The sequence below is a fragment of the Sorex fumeus genome, unplaced genomic scaffold (genome assembly GCF_029834395.1).
Source record: "Sorex fumeus unplaced genomic scaffold, SorFum_2.1 ptg000128l, whole genome shotgun sequence".
Lineage (NCBI taxonomy): Eukaryota > Metazoa > Chordata > Mammalia > Eulipotyphla > Soricidae > Sorex > Sorex fumeus.
In genome coordinates, this window is record NW_026606185.1 from 58,520,136 (window position 1) to 58,541,023 (window position 20,888).

The following is a 20,888-nucleotide window of genomic DNA, read 5'->3' on the forward strand; positions in this document are numbered from 1 at the left end:
ATCAGGATAAGTTGCAACTTAGTTTCAAAATGACTATAATTTAAAATAGTGAGTTACTCCTATATACTTTTCAATAAAATAGTAATCATGCTTCAAAATGTAAAATCCAGAAGAGTACCAGTTTTATTGAAGTTTCACCTATACCCAGTGAGATTTGAGAGTCAAGAATGAATTGCTTTTATTGATCATGATTTTGTATTAACAGTTAATCTAACATATCTTTAAAAGCATGAATTATTTGAAAACAACATTTTGTTTCTTTTTCATAACCTAGTTCTTCAGTTTATATCAAACAATTCTATTCTTAGGGATGGTCCATAAAGTCAATTTTTTTTTACCTTTGAGAATAGAGGCTAGATTTAATTATAGTGACAATAAATTTTGTTTTTGAATTGATTAAGCACTTGTAATGTCAGAAAAGAAAAATATATATGTAAAATTTAACAAAGATGATACAACACTGTTTGATCAGTAAGAGATCAGCAATAACAGATTTTTGGTACAGAATTTGGAAAGAGATGAAAGCACCTTTTAGGCTGGCTGACTTTTCCAAGCACTCTTTTGAAGATTAAAAAATGAGAATTTAAGAGAGCTTCTAAGTTTATGTGTTTCAAGGAGGAAGGTAAGATGTGAATTTTGTGAAGTGTACATTTTGGGGGAAAATGCTTTATGTTTTTGTTTACTGTAATGTTCTCATTCCCCCTCCTGACATTTAAGTCTCTTATGAGAAAGGGGGATTCATTCATTTTCACAGTATCTGTGATACCTTTTGAGTGTTCTCTCATTTAATATCTATCCAAAATACATCTGTGGAAGTAGACGAGTTTAAGCTTCATTTCTTTGCATTTCCCCCCCCCCAAGAATTTCTCTTTATATAATGACTAGACTGTTGATTTGTTTTTACTTCACTGTGTGACTGCTCAGTTTAACCAGGGATAGACTATAACAAGTGAAAAGAAATGGCTCTGTTCTATTGCATAGTTTGTTAAAAATCCACTTCAGTGCTACTTGTAAGGGAAAATCGAACCATTAAAAATCATCTGTGATGATTTGATTGTATATTGTCTTCTTTAATAGCTTAGCCTTAAAAATATTTTATAAATTGGAACATATTACATTTACCAAACTATCTAAGTAATATTACAACTGTCATATCTTAGCAATTGAACCTTTATGTTGGGCTAATGGTAGGAAAATGAAAAAAATCGAGCTGATAGGCTGATAATTAGAGTACTAGAAAGTCTCCATTACAATTTATATTGATACAATATGTGTTTGGCATTTCAAAGTGACACATGTAAAAAGAATATTTTATGTTGTATGAAGTTATCAAAATACTTCTGGGAAAATATCAAATGTCATCAAGGTAAATACAATGTTCATGTAATATCATGACTCTCATTTAGGGTGAAATCTATATTAAAACTGAAAATGATAAGTTGTAAAACTGTAGATGAGATCATAAGTATTTGGCCATGTATTTTTATTTGAGCTTTTAAAAATGAAGAATGAATTAATATCCTTCATAAATGACATTTTCATTAATATTAGCCTGAAATTGAGGGATTAGTGTAATAGCCTACAAGAATTAACTTTTTATAGGTACAGAGAAAATTACCTGGGCCATCAAATTTATGCATATTATCCAATACCATTACCAAATACAGACCATTCTCTAATATTTACTTAATCTTTCAAGTAATAAAAAGAAGATAAATATAGCTTATGTTCTGTCTAACTCATGATATCTTAAATAATGCATGTTCATTATAGATGATTATTCAGCAGTTGAGATGGTCATATGTTGAAAGTGAGACATGAATAGCATTGATAAAAGAAGCATTATTTTAAAATACATTCAGGATTAAAGCCAAGATTACTTCCTGATGAATTCTCAATTGTGATTAACTTAATTTTATTTGGCTTATATGTGATGCTGAATTATATATGATGCTGAGTGGTAGAGAAGACCTCATGCCTTATCTGGGTACATCAGAATAGAAAGAGTTGATTGTCTCTCATTGAATTATGCCATTTTATCCAAAAGGGACCAGTGATTAAACCGGTGTTCTTTTAATGAATAATCTGTATAAATCCCTCTCACCTTCTTGAAACTATGTGTGAATATCTGGGAGTATGTCTTGATATGACAATGCATGGTTAAACAGAGTGGTTGAAACATCCCTAAGTGCTAATGAGTACTTACTTGGTAGTCTATACTAATGCTTTAGTGGATGCTGGACAAGTTTAGATGTTAAGCTTTTTAGGAAGAGTGAATGATGGCTAATGATTATTTAATGACAGATCTCTGGACTGAAAGGCATTTAGCACTCAAAGTATACTGCAAAGCCTATTTCTCAAAGCTTCAGACAGGTTTATTTGGTCTCACCTTGAATAGAACAGTACTGTATTGATTTCATTGGTGTGGATTTAAACACACTATCGGCTTAGAATAGCACTAGTATGCAGTAGAAAATGATTGTCTTAACCCTTATGGATACTCATAGCTATTCTGTGATATTCTGTCATGAACTTTGGCAACGTTCATGAATTTATTTGTACTATTTGAGTGCAGTATGTTGAGTTAGGAAAGTATTTGTATACGAGACATTTAGATGGAAACTTAAGTAGAGGTAATTAAAGTATAAAGCTATATTTTTAATTACTGTTTTCCTCCATATATTGTATTTGAAGAAATTTTGCTTCCAGGGAGATTTATTGTTTCTGTGAATAACGTGCTTTTATTGTCTTGTTGAATAATACACGATTTCAGTATTTGGTCTCTGAATAGTAACAATGTTTACCTTTAGTACTTATATATTTTTCAGTATATTTCAGTACTCCATGCATGTATTTTATATAAAATTCAATTTAATCTACTTACTTCATGTGCTTGAGAGAATACCCGCTACCCCTGACATGTATTATTTTTGTATTTGTTATAGTGAGCCCAGTGGGGGAAAAATGCATATAGCATAAGTAGGTATTATAGATCACCATTTCTTTCTTATTTTTCCAATTATAAATTGTTTGCTTCTTATATTTTTCAAGGAACTTTTTTAATTATTCAAGATTTGAAGATACTTAATAGAAACTTGCCTTTGAGCAGGTGTCAAATGCTTAGTTTCTATGCACCAAACATTCACTTATTTACAAGCCAGAGAAGATTCTAGAGATCAATTTGAAATGTTTCCATGAGTGCCAATTCTTTGTACCCTTTACCTTGTTCCCTGAACACTTAGCCTTTAGGCTATTTTTATCTATAAAATGTGGGTATTATTGGGTTAAAAGATTTCTTTGATTGCTTTTACACTAAAACTCTAAATTTACCCCCAGTGATCACCTACTCTGGGACCCAGGAAAGTTTTATCCATGCACTTCTGACTTGTGTCTCTGTACATTTTAAAAAATTCTTAATGGTATAATCTGTTTCTGTAAACTAAAAAAAAAAGAACTTAGAATGTGATTGTGCTAGCCAAGTAATTATGTTATGACAGCAAATACAGTATTGGGTATGTAAGCAAATAAAATTTTATGACCATGTTTTTTGAAATTACTTCAAAAAATTCAGGTTTTTCTGTTGCTTTTTTTTTAAATGGGGAGGATTTCATCTTTGACATCTTTTCAAGATTTTTTCTTCCCATAAAGAAGTAATGTTTTTGATGGTTTTATAATCCTTGAAAATATTTCCTATGGTTTTAGAGAAATTGGTCCATTTTTTGTTGTTGTTATTAAGAGAAATCATTTTATTTGAGAAAAATTATAAGCACATATTAAAAGCTGACCTTGGATTGATTTCATTCATTTGCTATGGTGGTTCATGATACTAACACCAATAGCTATGAAAGGATTTCACTCAAAATAAATTTTATTTCCTTTCAGTTTTCCTTTTTTTTTCCTCGCTTTTTTTTAAGTAAAGAGAGTATCTCAGAGTTTCTGTTACCAGTGCCTTCTGCAATCTGTGTTTATCCAATAGCAATATACATTTTTCTGAATTTATACATAAAAAAGCATCTGTCTTAAAAGATGAGTTATGACAAGAGATTATAAAGGTATACCTTCTCAGTTAACTACTCATGAGTAATCCCTGAGTGCCCTAAGATTTGAGCTGGTCAAGAAGATTTTTTTTTATTTTGACCATACCAAGTGATGTTTAGGGGTGACTCCTGACTTTGTGCTTGGGGATCACTTCTGGTGGGACTCTGGAAACCATGTGCATTGCCAAAGGTCGAACCTGGGTTGGGTACATGCAAAGCAAACACCTTAACACACTGTTCTATCTCTCTGGCTCCTTCAGCTAGAATTTTGATGAAATAGTTATATGTCTTTATGTCGCAGAAAAAGAGTTTTAAAAAGCCAGTCTTTTAAAATATCTTGACCTCTTACAAACCTGATTACCCTACTGTACACATATAGTTATAGGTTAAAATATTAAGTTTTTGTTTTGTGTTCATTTCAGGAATCCTGGCTCTTCCAAATCTATAATTGTAACAAATCAATGACTTTTATATCTAGGATCTCAAGGTATATGAACTTAAACCTTTAATGGTTAAATGTTGGAAGAAATGTTAAGATTCAAGGCCTAAAGTCTATTTTAGTTTATGTAATGAACAAGGTAGGGAACTCAGATCCACATTATATGTAATTAATTAATTGATAGGAACTTACATAAAATACTTACATTATTATGTTTTCGTGTCCTGTGTGCTTATTTGAGAAGGCATGTGGCCAAAGAATTATATAAGAATTTGAAAAAACAATTGCCAAATAATTGAATTCAGTTTGATAGCCTAGTTATTATCATCATAAAATGAGAAGTACAAAATAGATTTTGTAAACATTTTGGAAAAAATTTAAAGATACGTAGTTGCCTTCTGTATGTGCTTGAAAATAATGAAAGCATAAATATATAATAAAATTAAAAGTCATCAGCCCAATAGCTGTGAAGAGGCAATTCAAAGTTTCCATTTCTTCACCTTCCCTCAAATTTCCTCGAAATCTCTGAAAAAAATGGGCTAGTATAGCATTTATACATATGTTTCTTAGGCTAAAGATGGGCTATTTTGTTCTATATTTTTGTGAGCTAATAATGGGTCCATCCTTGAATTTGAGGTTTAGTTTGTTTCGTCAGTGGTCCCATTGTGGATGCAGAGCTTACTTTGACTTACTGGTCACCCTCGCCAGCCTTGCTCTCTTGATCCTCTATTTATGTGATTCACGGTCACGGTCCCGGTCCTCCCGTTGATCGTCGATTTGCTTGAGGAGGCCCAGTAACGTCTCCACTGGAGACTTTGTTGTTACTGTGTCTGGCATATCGAATACTCTCGGTAGCTTGCTGGGCTCTCCGAGAGAGGCGGAGGAATCGAACTCGGGTCGGCCATGTTGGCTGCGTGCAAGGCAAACGCCCTACCGCTGTGCTATTGCTCCAGCCCATTTATGTGATTAGTAAATTAAAATTCATAGTTGTCTTTGGTCTTTTTATTTCTTCCTTTTTAAAAACAAACGTTTATTTATAATTTTACATATTTGGTTCACACCCAGTAGTGCTCAGGATTTACTCCCTGCTCTGTGTTCAAGGATCCCACCTGACAGTGGTCAAGGGACCATAACATATGCCAGGGACTAAATGGGCTTGGCTGCCTGCAAGGCAAGGGCCTTAACCCCTCTACTCTTTCTCTAGCCCTTTACTTATCCTTTAAATTTCACTTTTTATTTCTCTTCTTTCACTTTGTTTTTCTCCTTTAAATTTAAAACATAGGTGTTTTTCAAGTTTCTCATTTAGTTACTAGGATTGAGCTGTATGTTATTCTTTTTCATTTTAATGATTTACAGGAAGCCTTCAGTAATCAGATCATGTGTTTTGACCAATTGTTACTAAAATCTTTGCTATAAAACTGTGTTTTAGATTTAGCCACTACAGCTTTCTCCAAGTATTCTGATTCTAAGATCTGGCCTTTGATTTTTATGTTGTCCTAACTATGCTCCAGTATTTCTCCTTAACACCTTCTAGTGAAGGAAATCAAAGGAAAAATAACACTGTGAACAAAGGTGATTATTTTTTTAAAAATCAGAGATTACATTATAAAGTAATCTACTGAGAGAACTAAATAACAGAAACATCCCTTAGTAGTTTTACTCTACAGCACACAGTCTTTTAAAATGGTAATTTAGTGGCATGTCGTTGTTTTATTATTGTGACCTATGTGTAGTAATTCAGAAAAATGAGTACTGCAAAAACTTCCTTTAAATGAACAGATGTACCTGTAAACTTTGGAAAGATTGACCAAGGCACTTATCTCTTTCAATTTGGCTTTATATCAATGTGTTCTAAAATTAATTAAGTGAAAAATATTTTGAAACAAAACCCGATACATGGATTTGTTATTTCATGAGTAAAAAATGACTTAATATGTAGTAGCACTTTGCTTTTCATGTGCTGTAAGGCATAGGTATAAACTCTCTATGGAAGGGTGTGTGAAATGGCTTAAAAGGGGGCGGTGCAGACTTTGGGTGAAGGAGCCCTGGGTTCCACCCCCAACACTTCCTGGTACCTCAGCACTGCTGGGCATCGCCCCCAACCCCCATATCAACATAAAAGTTTTTAGAATATATTTAGTATATTAAGGAAACAGCCAGTTGCTGCTCCATCATTTTTCTAAGTAAATTCCATTCAGAGTTGTTCTTTTCTGACTATTAACTTACTGACAAATTATTTATGAGAACGCTTTGGTATTTTTTCAGAATTTTGTACTTGGCAAGTTATTATTTCTGAAATATTTCTCTCCTTATAAAAAAATGAATAAGTGCCTTAATGTTAGCGTTTAGAGCTTTTAAAACTTTACGTATATCTCAGATGTACCTTTAAAATGTAAAGTGAGATGAATTGGGTACCACTTTTGACAGTTATTAACCATAACATTTCCTGTTACATAGATATCTCAGGTATGTGAAGAGTTTTAAATTTCAAGTGTTTTCTCCCAAACTGAGAATATTTGTATTTAAAGAAATGTGGCTGGGGGGAGGGGAGAAATGGCCTTTTCGTTGTTTAGGTAGACAGGAAGAGAGAAAATAGGGTAATACCGATCGTAGGGAAGCAGATGGAGCACTTGTTTGAAGGTGAAGAGTAAGAAATTGGAGCAAAATTGTTACTTGAAAGTTTAAGTTGTCAGAAGGTAACACTAAGATAATGACATTAAATATCCTATAAAATCTGTTGGGGTTTCTCATTGCTTTTGCTTTTATCTGATGTTGTGGGAACGAATTTGAGTTTTGTTTTTGTTTGTTTGCTTGTTTTGTGTTGTTGTTGTTGTTGTTGTTGTTAACTGCGCAGAGCCACCTTCACCTGCTGTGGGCGGGGGTCTCGGCCGGGCCGAGTCTCTGCAGAGCCAGCATGCTCCAGCAGGGGGCTGTCGTGCACACGCACGGAGGCACAGCGCGTTTGTTTACTTCTCTTCCCAGGCAGGAGGGGTGGACTGGGGGCAGCAGCAACAAAGACAGCCGCGGAGCTCCGAGGTTTGGGGAGCAGCTTCCATATGTTCTCGCGGTGGGTGCGAGGCAAACACTGGCAAACGTGTCAGAAAGCAGCCGAAATGTGTTTTTGAGTGCCTCCGAGGAGATGCCTCTGCTGGTAGCAGAGAGAATACTTAAAAATATTGGCGTGCATGCACGCACGTGTGCTTGCGCGCGCGCACACAGATACACACACACACACACGCACACACACACACACACACACGCACACGCTGTGGGGGGAACGTGAAATTTAGGAAATAAACGTGCCAGTTCCCCGTGATGCTCATCTTTCCATCAGTTCATCTTATCCCCTTGCCTCCAGGAACTGGGAGAAAAACCCAGAATGTGTGCATTTCGTTTTGTTTCAGGTGCACAGATAGGAATCTGTATGTTTGGTCATAAACCGAGGTGCTGTTCAATGATGTTTCCATGTCATCAAATTTTATTGACTGTGTAGGAGTTGGAGGATTTGCAGTGTTGTGCGTTGTGCCAACAAATGAAAATCTGGCATAATCTTCACAGAAAAGCTCTGGTATAAGGAACTCCTTGGCACCCATTCACTGGTAGGGATCCGCGGATGCCCCAGAGAAACTGAAGGAAGTGGGGTTCCCCAAGCAGGAGGTCAAGTTCTAAGCGCCCTTTCCCACCGGTTGGATTGTCACTAACCACTGACGGTTTGTGCTCCCATTTAACAAGTTGACCTTTCGAGTTTTTAGCTGAAACTTATCTTGTACAATACTGCAGCATTTTAAAATCTGCAAGCCACAATGTTTTAAAAATAAATTATTTTGAAGATTTTTTTCTTTATTGTTAATAAAACTTACTTGAAGGTAAAAAGTCAGCATTTTCATGGCGTCATACCTTATCAATCTTTTTTGTTTGCTTTTTGCCTACACTGGGGGATGCTCAGGGTTACTTGTAGTTCTGCATTCAGGGATTACTTTTGATAGTGCTCAGGGGGTCATGTGGGGTGCTGGGGATAGAACTCTGGTTGATCATGTGCAAGTTGAGCGCCTTACCTGCTGTACTGTCCCTCTGGGTGCAATACCGTATCAATTTTAAGCAGCCCTAGAATAGCAAGTAGATGTGGAAAATGTGTGAAGCCTATGTGAAAACAATTTATTTGCACTTTAAAAAAAAGAGCCTACTGAGAGCCAACATTTTTCTTATTGTGATTACAAAACGCAGCACATTTTAAGGACTCAAAAGTATATTGTAGTTCATTTAAGTTTAGTGTCTTGGGTTATTTCATTATTTGTTGCATGTATACATGTGATTACATATTTATTACATAGGTAAGTAGATGTGCGTGTCTTTGATTAGCACCATGTAAGTTATTAAAATTGTGTTTTACAAATAAATGTTGAATATATCATGGAGTAATCATATGGGTTTAGATAGTAGATGTTGGTTATTTTGATTAGACTATGTTTGTAAACAATTTGAACTTATATTACGTTTGAAGAGTGAGTTTCTTTTCCCTTCTATTTGTGTTCCGCAGTGTATTAAACTCTCTTTTGACTGAACCTGTTTCATGTCTGTACACTATTTTAAACTCATCTTTACTTCATGTACAATCATATATGTTTTTTGTCATCAGTCACCACTGATAAGACCATGTCACATTAAAAATATCCTTGGAACTGAGAAGGAAAAAGCAGAGAAAAGTGACAACCTGGATGAATATTTTGCTGGTTAGAAAATAGAAAAATCTTTTGTAGTTGTACTAAGTTTGTCTGAAGCTGTGAATGACACAGATGCTGAGACTATTCTGTTTGCACACACAGTACATTGTTTATTCTGTCTCGTAAAGTTCTCCTGTCCTCAAGATTCCAATATTAACAACCTTCAATTTCCTAGATTTAGATTCATTTTTATTCTTTAATAATTAGTGAAAGTCACGGCAACTACACCATACTTCAAATGAAACAACATTGAAAAGAATGTTAATAGAAATTGTTTCCTAATATAATTCAATATTATTTTAGAATAGTTTCTGTAGGCTGCCCTCTACTTTCCTGTGGTGAGTTCTTGCAACAGATTCTTTTCCCTGGTCATTTTTAGAATAGAGCACAAAGTTGTTTGTTATGTTATCAGAATATATTTTATAAAATACAGTTTACTTTTGACTGTGCTACATCTCCTTAGTAAAAAAAATTTATTTTCTATATACAGAATCTCATAACATATTATTAAGTATTAAAGGATTATAGAAAAATTAATTGTATTTTTGTGTATCGTGAATCAGTAGGCATTTAGGAAATTCCAAGGCAGTGCTTTAAGGTCTATTGACTTCCGATCTAATTCAGTGAATTCACATCACTGAGAGTGTCATTTGGACTCACCATGTGTCATTAATTTTTTGCTTAAGTATGATATTTCAAACAAATTTGATATATATATATATTTTAAACCCTAATGATATGTTTGATATCATTGGGATTTGGGGACTTTTTTATGTTTTTTTTTGTTTTGTTTTAGGGCTGTTCCCAGTAGTGCTTCATGGTTATTCCTAGAACAGTGCTCCGAGGTCTTTCCTGGCTCTGCTCAGGAATGGGACTGGGGCCTCCTGCTTGAGAGCCTGCACTCCAGCCCTTGCAGCTCTCCAGCCAGTCTCTCATTTGAATATGGTAGTTGTAATTTTGAAGTAATCGGCAATTAAAAGTGAACAGTGATTTAATTTAACCTCATCATTTGGCTTTAATTGGAAGGTTTATATATACTATGTGTACATTAACTATAAAAAGCATTTCTATACTTAGTCCTAGATAAAAAAAAATTGAATTTTTAGAAACAATTTCTCCAGGTCAGATTGCACAGTTCTGAAGTATATTCTCAGGGTAGTAAATTGGTGTATCTTCTTTGCTAAGGTTTTAACACCTAATACAATAACAGAGCTCCATCAATATGTGGGTAATAGCAGATATAAAGTATCTGCTGCTGGTCCATCTCTCATAAAACTGCCTTTAGCCTTAATTCAAATCCATTGATTCCTGTTCCAGTTAAAACTGAAGAACTTAATATGTCTTTTAATCCTTTTATTGTAAGCTAGGATAAAATTAATTTTACCCTGGAACTGCACAAAGCCAATTAACATGATCTTTAGAGTTATTTAGTAAAGTGCTTCAAACTGTTAAATTTATCTTGACCTCTTGGTTGCACTCTCTGACTGCTTTTTAAATGAAGTAATCAATATCGCACAGCCCTTTAAATAGCTTAAACTTCTCAAATATTTTACCTGTGTTCTAGTTAAGCTGTAAGTAAAGTGTTTACTCCTGTCCGCGTAAATCTAGAGTCAATTATGCTAAATCTGAAGACAATTATGTTCTTTTGAGAAGCACCTTATGAATTAAACGGTTATTTTAATAAAATCAAAAGCTCATATTTTGTGTGAAGTAGCCATAATGAGGTAACAGATTGTTTCCACACAGAACAGATACACTGATTGCAGCTTCCGTTGGAGAACATTGATGGGGCTGCCCATTGCATGTAGCCTGTGTTTTCCATACAGGGCTAGTTGAAGGTATTAATTTTCTTACTGTGATAGGGTGATCAACTGTCCTGTCGAGAAAATGGATCTCCATGTCACCCTTGAGCATGATTAAATGAAGGCATGTCTCTGTGAAGAAATACCAAAATTTCACGAGACAAATGAAACTGTAACGGGGTCTACTTTTACAGAATGATTTTATTTTTCATGCTTCACCAATCTCCCACTTGGCAGTCGGTTTGTTTATGGGAGAACGTGGCAGCTAATTGCATCCTTTCGGCGTTACTTTGGAGGAAAGCGAGGCCAAATCCACAGTTGCACGTTTTCCAAAGCTGGAGTCAACGGCGGCTGTGAGCTGGGGCGGTGGGCGGCGGGGCCAGGGGCCCTTCATTAGTGAGTCCAGTCTCTTTCAAAGGAGCCTTTCCAGGCTCTCATTTTGTTCCTTGTTAACAAAGAGCTATCATCCTTTCAGACCTGGGCGCGGATAAACATTACACGCTTTAGAATTTCCGCAGCCCGTGGGGCTCTCGGCCAGCGGTGGAGGGGTGGGGGGGATGGGGGAAGGACCCCCCCCCCCCAATTCTTTGCAGCCTATGCGCAGGCCAAACTCTCAATATTCTGCATAAGAAGCAACGTGTTGGGCAGCGAGTTAGCATTTTTTTCTCTTTCGTAGCAGAGCGCACCTGTTAGGGTTCTGTTGGCATAAGGATAACGCTTTGCACAGGGCTGGCTCTGCCAGCCCGTTCTCTGAACTTCCCCTCAAGTCCGGGCGCCTTCCCTTCCCTCCCTGGGAGCAGGAACGAAGACAAGCAGGGAGGTAATTAAACAAAAGGGGACCGGGGGGAGCCGGGGGGTGCAGGGGGCCCAGGCGGCGGCCGCTCCAGATGCCCCCGCGGCTGGATTTCCTACTGGAAGTCGCCCATGTGTGCCCGCGGGCCCCCTCCCCCCCGGCCGGCCGGGGTCAATGCCTTGCCTATTGATCAGTATCCCCGCCGCCCCCTGCTCCGGCAGCTGCCTCATTGGCTCCTTTCAGGGCCTGCTTCAGTACATTAGAATAGAAATCCATAACCAGAGCTGTGCTCATCCAAGCAGGGGAAGAAACTAAATTAAATGGTATAAAACAATCTTGGATCAGGAGTTGGTGCCAATTCATCTTGATCTAAGATGTCACACCGGGCCGGCCGGCTGAGCACCTGGGCTAGAGGCAGCCCTAGTGAAAATAGATGGAGCCGCGATCATTCATTTGTCAGCCGCGGAGCCGGGCCGCGGTTAGCAATTCCCTGCTGCAGAGGTCAGCTGACAGAACAATCAGTGCAACTGCAGAAGAGAGCTTTCCTTTGAACTATTGTTATGGAGCATGCTCCAGCGGAGACCTGGGGGGAGGGGAGCCCGGGCGGCCTCCTGCCTCCCGAACCCCGGCAGCCTCCGAGGTGGGGGGGCCTTCCCCCCCTCCTTAGCGCCTATCGCCCCCCCACCCGTCCCCCCCATCCCTGTGCGCGCGCGGTCGCTCCCAGCCCTCCCTCCCCGGCTCCGTTCTCGCGCATAAATAAAGTTGGGTTTTTTAAATGCGCCTATTGAGATATAGATGATCAAACTGTTAAACATCACTTTGTCGAGAATTAAGGTCCATTTTCATCCCTCTGAACACAGAGGCAGCGGTTATCGATTTTGTTTCTTCTTAGTATGATTAAGCTTTTAGGGTTTTTTTCCCTTTTAGTTACTCGAACTGTCACAGATCGGTGTCATACTTTGAATCGGTAATAGTATGTACACGTGAAGACCGCTGCGAACGTGTCCTCTTTCACGGAAGCCGGGGCCCCACGGAGAGAAAAACATTCCGGTGTCAACTAGATGGTGTTGCTTACTGTTGCTCAAATGGGTTAGGTACTGCACTTGAGAGGCTTTTTGTAAGAGATGTTAATTCAGGAAATAGAACTTTTGACTATGGATAATGCAATTTTTTAAAATTCTGAACATTGAAGGCCTTGTAAAGCAGCACAGATGCAATTTGAAATAAACTACAGAATTAAACAGATGAGGAAAATGAGTAATAACCAAAAATTTATAAGAAAGGATTAGAATTTTTAACGGAGTAACATAGGACCAGAGCAGTAGTACAGCAGGGAAGGTGCTCATACACTGCACGCACATATCTGAGTTCAGTCTTTGTCACCTCATGTGGTCCCCAGAGCCTGGCCAGGAATAGGTCCTAACCACTGCTGGATGTTCCATATATATATATATATATATATATATATATATATCCCAAATGGAGCACTGTGTTTAAGAACTCACTTTAAATTCTGGCTTTCTATACTTTGCTTATAAAATAGTGGCAAATTTCTGGAACTTTTTTTGTTTTGTTTTTTGAGCCACACCTGGCAATTTCAGGGGTTATTCCTGGTACTGCACTCAGCAATTACTCTTGGTGATGCTCAGAGGACCATATGGAATGCTGGGGGATTGAACCCTGGTCTGTTCTCACTGTACTACCCACTGTACTATCTCCCCCCCCCCCCCCGATGTTTTTTTTTGTTTTTTAAATTTATTTTCTAGAAAAGCTGTACTGCCTTTCTTGCAAAGGTTTATTTATTTGTTTCATGTGTGTCTTAGTTAATTCGGATTTTGATAAGAACCCAAAGCATGACATTAAAAAAAAAAATCTTTCTGCAGTAGTTCCTTAACTGTCTTGAGTGGACCGAGAGTGGTCCACTCTTTCGTGTCTCTTGTTTCACATTTAGACCAAGTAACCCTGTAATCTCTACTTTGAATTATAGGCTCCTAATCAGTCACCTTACTTCCAGCATTCATCATACATGCTGAGCATGATTTTCTAAAAACGGAAGTCTAATGAGGTCACTTAGTAGCTTGGACTCTGGCTTGACTCTCTCTGCATTGCTCATAGGTTTACAGATCGAGTACACAAGCCTTTACAGAGCCATTTATGATTTGACCCTAGCTTGCTGCTTGCCCCATTTTCTACCATTTCCCTCTCAGCTCCTTGAGTTCTGTCTCAATTACTTATTCTTGAAATCGACATCAACTAACTCCTTCATGCTTTCGGTTCTTGAGCATACTAATCTCAAGAAAGATTCTGCCACAAGCAGTATCTTTCTAACCATGAGGTTAACCATAAAGTTCGCGTTGATTTTATAACCTTTCTGTTCCTAATTCCTGGTCTGCATTCATGGAGGATGGGGGCTTGGCGTTTCACATTTCTGGCAAGGCACACCCAGTGCCACCACGTACACATCACTTATCCCTTTGCCCTTTTCTTCTCCCACGTTGAGTCTCCAATGGTCTGAATAACTCCATCCACACTGGCACTTACTCTTTGCAACCTGGTTATTGCCCCCCCCCCCCCCCCAGTCCTCTGTTCATTCGGTTTGACTCCACTCCTGTTTATCCCACAGTTCATCTTTTTTCTGCCACAAGCAGTATCTTTCTAACCGTGAGGGAATCTGAAGTCACCACCTTATACAGATTTGTTCAGCGATTTCCCATTTACTGGTCCAAACCTCTCCAGCTTGTGATATGAGATCTTTCTCACTGTTTGGTAACTCTCCCTTTGTCCATCTGCTATCCTCTCCCCCGGCCTTCCCTCCAGAGTTTAATGCATGAAAGAGACAAAATAAAACATCCTAAAGTATTTCCAGGGCCCTCCTGCTAATTTCTTGCTTGTCATACTGAACTTTGAAGCCCCTTTGTCATATCGATTTAGTTAATCTGTAGAGCAAAGTACTGAAAGAGGCAAGAAAAGCTGGCTACATTAAAACGGGAAAGAGCAAAGAGTGGACCTTCTATTAAGATAGCTTGGGGAGTTCACTTTTAAATCCCTCTGTACCAAATGTATTGCTATGACGCATAAAATATACAAATAGAAACCAAAGGCTCAAGAAAGATAGAGCTCTCTGTGGATGAGTAATGGAATAGAGAAGCCGTGATCTGGACTGAAACCATCAGCTACTTTCCAGAAACCAGTGATTGGGCCCTCTGAGCAAAAGAGGACTTAAAATATTTCATGAATAAAACTTAAAGCCAAGAGCTAAGCTCCATCTCTTCAGTTTCTGAAGGATGCTGAAAGGATGTGAGTACATGGCTGCTCAGTTAAACCTGAGATGGTGTTATTTAAGAAGAGGCGAATGAGATTAACTCCCCCAGTGGCAGTGCCCTCCATGATAACAAGTAAGGAAAGATGTGAGTTCCGTCTAAGGACCTGAGAATGAAACAGAGCAGAGAGGAAATGCAAAGAAAGAGGGGAGAGAGGAGCACTATAACACAGTCCTCCCGTTGTTCATCGATTTGCTCGAGCGGGACCAGTAACGTCTCCATTGTGAGACTTTGTTGTTACTGTGTTTGGCATATCGAATATGTCACGGGGAGCTTGCCAGGCTTTGCCCTGCGGGGGAGATACTCTCAGTAGCTTTCCGGGCTCTCCAAGAGGGGCGGAGGAATCGAACTCGGAGAGAGGAGAAATAACCAAAAAATGAGAAGAAGTCAGTGAAATATAAAACAGTAAAACCAACAAAATCGAAGTCTAATAATATGCACGTATCTAGCAAAACTGGTTGAGAAAGGCAAGAAATGGGCCAGAGCAATAGTACAGTAGACAGGGTGCTTGCCTTGCGTGCGTGTGTGCGTGCCTGCATGCATGCCTGCGAGCGCACATGTGTATGTGCACACGCATGTGTGTATTGAACCCAGGGTCTCACATGGGCAAGATGGGCACCGTACTAGTGAGATACAACACTACGCTCTCCCCATTTCTTTTACACTGGTAAAATAGACACTGACTTGTTTGTCTGGGTACAGTACCCAGCAGTGCTTTGGTCCCTGCGCCCTGGATCATCCTGGAGGTGCTCGGAGGACCGGTGCAGTTCCGGGGATTGATGCCTGGTTGCCTGTATGCCAGGCGTACATACCTTAGCTGCTGCACTATTTCTTTGCCCCCAAAATAGACACTTAAAAAGAAAACTCAACACTCATGGAGCCTCAAAACAACTCCTGATTTTCCTTTAGACCATACTGAACCATCCTTCTTTCGTAACAGTTTCTTCTGAACCATCTCCTTGCTCCTTAGTTACAAGTTTCTGTATATATGTACATTTATTTCTCTCGGGTATATACCTGGGATGGGAGTTCTTTGCCAATGGTAACTATGTTTAGCTTTTTGAGGAACTGTCATAATCGTTTTCCAAAGTAGCTGAACGTTGTGAGAGTCCCATCAGTAACACACGAGGGTCTCAGTTTCTGTATATCCTCCACAACATGTTATAAGGGAAGTGTTACCTCACTGTTGTTCTGATTCGCTTTTTCCCAAATGCCCAGTGCTTGAGCTTTTATTGGACACTTATATGTTTTTGAAAAAGTTCAAATCCTTTGCCCATTTAAAAAGTTGGGTTTTCTTATCATTGGGTTACAAGAGAATATTCTCGATGCAATTCCTTAGTAGATACATGATTTGATCGTGTTTTCTCTCAGTATATGTATTGGCTTTTTACTGAAATTAAAAATATTTTAAATTTACTCATACTTCAGGTACAGTATCAGAAAAAAATCATTGCCTATTTTAAGACCAGGCGGACATTCCAGCTATATTCCTTTCTCCATGTTCCTTAGTTTTAAGTTCTTCTATACAGGATGTTGAGTCGAATTTTCTGTATGGTGTAAGGCAGAGCACAGATTCATTCTTTTGCACTGCTGGTTTTCTCAGAACTATTTGTTTTAAGACTGTTCTTTCCTGAACAAGGAAGCTTGAATATTTTTATAGCCATTCACGGTTGATGTGTTGGCATTCTTTAAGTTTAATTTTATAATTTGCTTATGTTTCATTGTTTTCATTTAGGTTCATATGGTTACAATAATGTCAGCATTTATGGTTTTGATGTACAACATTTACTGTTTTCCACCAGCACCAGAGTGCCCACGACCCTCTCCCATTGTCCTTATGTTGCTTTTAATCCACCTCTTCATTATCCTTTTCTACTCCTCAGCTGCATGGTAATCTGAATTTTGTAAATTAAGGCCAGGGTTTATCATTATCTGACACTCTCTACTCCCTTGTTTTTTTTTTTCTCTCCGTACCACAGAAGAGTGAGATTATCCAGTGCTTATTCTTCTGCCTCTGACTTATTTCTCTTAATATAATTTTCTCTACTTCCCTCCACTCACATTGTAGCCAGCTGCAAGATTTCGTCTTCTTTATGGCTCCCAATATTCCATTGTGTGTATAGACCAGAGCTTCATCATTCACCTGTCATCAGACATTTGGGTTTTTCCCTATCCTTGCTATTATACTTAGCATGGCAGTGAACATAGGGTGTGTGTGCATGTGTGTGTGTGCGTGTGTGTGTGTGTGTGTGTGTGTGTGTTAGACAATAAGAAGTGGAATCGCTGGATCCCAGGGAAGTTCTGTTCTCTCTTTGTACAGGAATTCCCACACTCTTTTTGCAGATGAGCTGAAACTGGGGAATCCAGATCAAACAACTGTGAGATACCGTCTCACACCAATGAGAACAGCCTATATCAACAGCACTAGAAATACCCAGTGTTGGGAATGTCGTGAAAAGGACCCATCAAGTACTATTAGTGGAAATAGATTGACATTTTTTTTCTTTTATACTCTTCTCTGGAAGGGGGCTCCAAAAAAGTGCTTATGGGACATGGGGGCCATTCCCAGAGTACTTGGTCCAGCTATGTGGAACTGATAGTTCAGTGCTCAGCCGGTTGATTTGGTACTGTGTGGGCCTGGCAGGGCTGGGAGCCAGCAGGGCTACACTTGGTGATGTTTGGGGCACGTACAGTGCCAGGTATCAAATTCAAGACCTCAGGCCTGCAGACTGGCTCTCTAGTGTGTTGGTTGAGCTGCACCCACTCATTTATGTTCCCTGTTTTTTATTTTCAGGGTGCTTGTCAAGTGTGCCACAAATGAAAAAAATTTCCACATCTTACGAGGAAAGAAGAAAGCAAGCTACGGCTATTGTTTTACTTGGAGTAATCGGAGCCGAATTTGGAGCTGAGATTGAACCTCCCAAACTACTGACAAGGCCGCGAAGTTCCAGTCAGATTCCAGAGGGGTTTGGTTTGACGAGCGGTGGATCCAACTACTCACTGGCCAGACATACTTGTAAGTTAGCAGTGCCGACTGCTGGGCCCCTGCTTCTCTCTGCACATTAGTTGTCCACAAACTTAATTCTTTAAAACTTATTTATTATTATTTTATTTTTTTTAAAGTTTCAAAGGTTTCATGATCAGGTTTCAGTCATACAATGTTCCAACACCCATCTCTCCATCAGTGTACATTTCCCATCACCAGTATCCCTGGATCCCTCCTGCCACGTCCACTCCCCCAGCCTGACAGGCACTTTTCTTCTTTCTCTCCCTCTTTCTCTCCCTCTTTCTCTCCCTCTTTCTCTCTCTCTCTCTCTCTCTCTCTCTCTCTCTCTCTCTCTCTCTCTCTCTCTCTCTCTCTCCTGCCCCCCTCTCCACTCTCTCTCTTCTTTTGCACATTATGACTTGCAGGACAGATACTGACCGGCCATCATGTTTAGTCCTTTACCCACTTTCAGCACACGTCTCCCAGCCAGAGATATCCTTGTCAACCATCATTGTCACAGTGGCACCTTCTCTATCCCAACGGCCCTCTTTCCCAGCCCTTGAGGCAAACTTTCAACCGTGCCCACAAACCTTAAATTGTCAAACATATTCCGAGTCTTAGCTAAGCTGGACAATGTGAATGCATTACCCCATAGTTAGAGTTACCAGAACTTCTTTCTTTTTTTTTTTCTTTCTTTCTTTCTTTTTCTTTTTTAATAAGTGAAACTGGCTAGAAACGGGCTGGAGTGATAGCACAGCGGTAGGGCGTTTGCCTTGCACGCAGCCAACATGGCCGACCCGAGTTCGATTCCTCCGCCCCTCTCGGAGAGCCCAGCAAGCTACCGAGAGTATCTCGCCCGCACGGCAGAGCCTGGCAAGCTACCCGTGATGTACTCGATATGCCAGACACAGTAACAACAAAGTCTCCAATGGAGACGTTACTGGGCCCACTCGAGCAAATCGAAGATCAACGGGAGGGCCTTTACTTTACTTTAGTTAATAAGTGAAACATCATGAGGTACAGTTGTAGACTTACAGACTTTCGTGCTTGGGTTTCAGTTATACGATTATCAAGTAAAAACTTATTTCTTAAGAGTTTAGACATGATCCTCTAAATGTTTTCCCTAAAATAATGTATTTCTGAGCTTTCTGTTTTCACATCTTGGTTGGGGTCTCCTAAGTGGTGTTCAGGGGGCAGCCAGGGGACATTCGCTGTGGGGGCCTGAGACCTCAGTGCTGCATGGGCCTTTAGGTGCTGGGGACACCTGAATCACACCGGGGTTGCTCAGGGATCCCAGCTGGTGTTTCTTCTGGGGACCTTGGGGCTACACTGGGCAATGCTCAGGAACCTTGTGGTGCTAGGGAGAAATGCACCAGGAATCAAACAGTCTGCCACATGCAAGACCTACACTCGAACCCCTCTACCCTCTCTCATCCTTTTCGTTAAAATTTTAGCCAAATTTTGTGCAAGCTAAACTCAAGATATTGCTTCCTTTCTTTTGGGTGGTTTGGAAAAGGTAGGAAGCATTGGTTTGGGGGGGGGGGTCACACCCAGATGTGCCTGGGAGCTACTTCGGCTTTGTGCTTGTGGGGTTGCTCCCAGCAGTGCCTGGGGGACTGTGTGCTGGGGACACCCTTTGGTCCCCCGTGCTCAGGGACTGAACTAGGGCTGGCTACATACAGGACAAGCACATTAACCCCTAGACATCTTTCTTGGCTCTAAAATCTAACTAATTTCTGCAAAGATGTATAGCTTGAAAAGGCAGTGATGGGCATAGGACACATTTTATTTTGTTTTTCACACCAAATTATACTTTATGTATTGTATTGCTGATATGTGTTACATTATATGTCATATATATACTTTTAAAAGCATGAAGAATTATAAACACCCTGAAGTTAATTTATAAAGAATTTAAAATTATATTCCAGTTAATTTATAAAGAATTTAAAATTATATTCCAGCAGATCATTATTCCTATGATGACAAAAGCATCATAGAGTTCAAAGGGCTTGCGTCTTTGCCCTTTGAATGAAAATCAGAAATGCTAAATTCCCTCATATTTTTTTTTATTGCAGATAACCCCCCCTTTTTTTTCTTTCCTGGCCACTGTTTCTTCGGGCTTTTCTTTTTCCCTTTTAATTTTTTTGGGGGGTTATTGGGGGAACCCCAGCAGTGCTCAGGCATTATACTCCTGGCTCTGCCACAGGGATCACTCCTGATGGGCTCGGGAATGCTATGAGGTGCCAGGGTTCAAACTCAGGTCAGTGCATGCCAAGTAAGAGCTCTACACCCCAGATAAAACGTTTTAATAGTACACAGTAAATTTAAGCACTTGCAAATGAGGATATTTTAAGAATGAAACTTTGGGGGGGGCTGAAGAAGATAGTATGAGAATCAGATGCTTGCCTTGCATGTGGCCAACCCTGTTTCAATTCCTGGCACCACATATGGTCTCCTAATTACCACCAGGATTGATCCCTGAGCAACACTGAGTGTAGCCCCAACTCCCTTCCCCTCAATATGAAAATCAAATTATTACTCTTTTCAGATATACTCAATAGCATATCAATAATAATCACATGGTATCCATTTGAAAAATGTGATGAGCCTTTTCTTCAAAAGTCAGAAGAAATCTACTACCCTCCACTGGTGCTCCTGACGAAAGAAGTTTCAGGGAAGCTTCACGGACGCTATTGCTTTGCATGTTTAGCATCCAGCAATCAATTCCTTTTCACTCTCTGTTAGAAAGCTGTTCAGACTTTTGAAACTATTCCTTGAAAAGTGTTA

The 20,888-nt window shown here is 39.3% G+C and overlaps 1 protein-coding gene across 1 annotated transcript in view; it reads left to right on the forward strand.

Moving 5' to 3' along the window:
* Positions 1-20,888, forward strand: part of WDR7 (WD repeat domain 7) — a 352,939-nt gene that overhangs the window by 179,083 nt on the left and 152,968 nt on the right. The window contains exon 21 of the mRNA XM_056137959.1: positions 17,907-18,128. Coding sequence (XP_055993934.1) covers positions 17,907-18,128 — 222 coding nt within the window. The remainder of the gene's footprint in view (positions 1-17,906; positions 18,129-20,888) is intronic.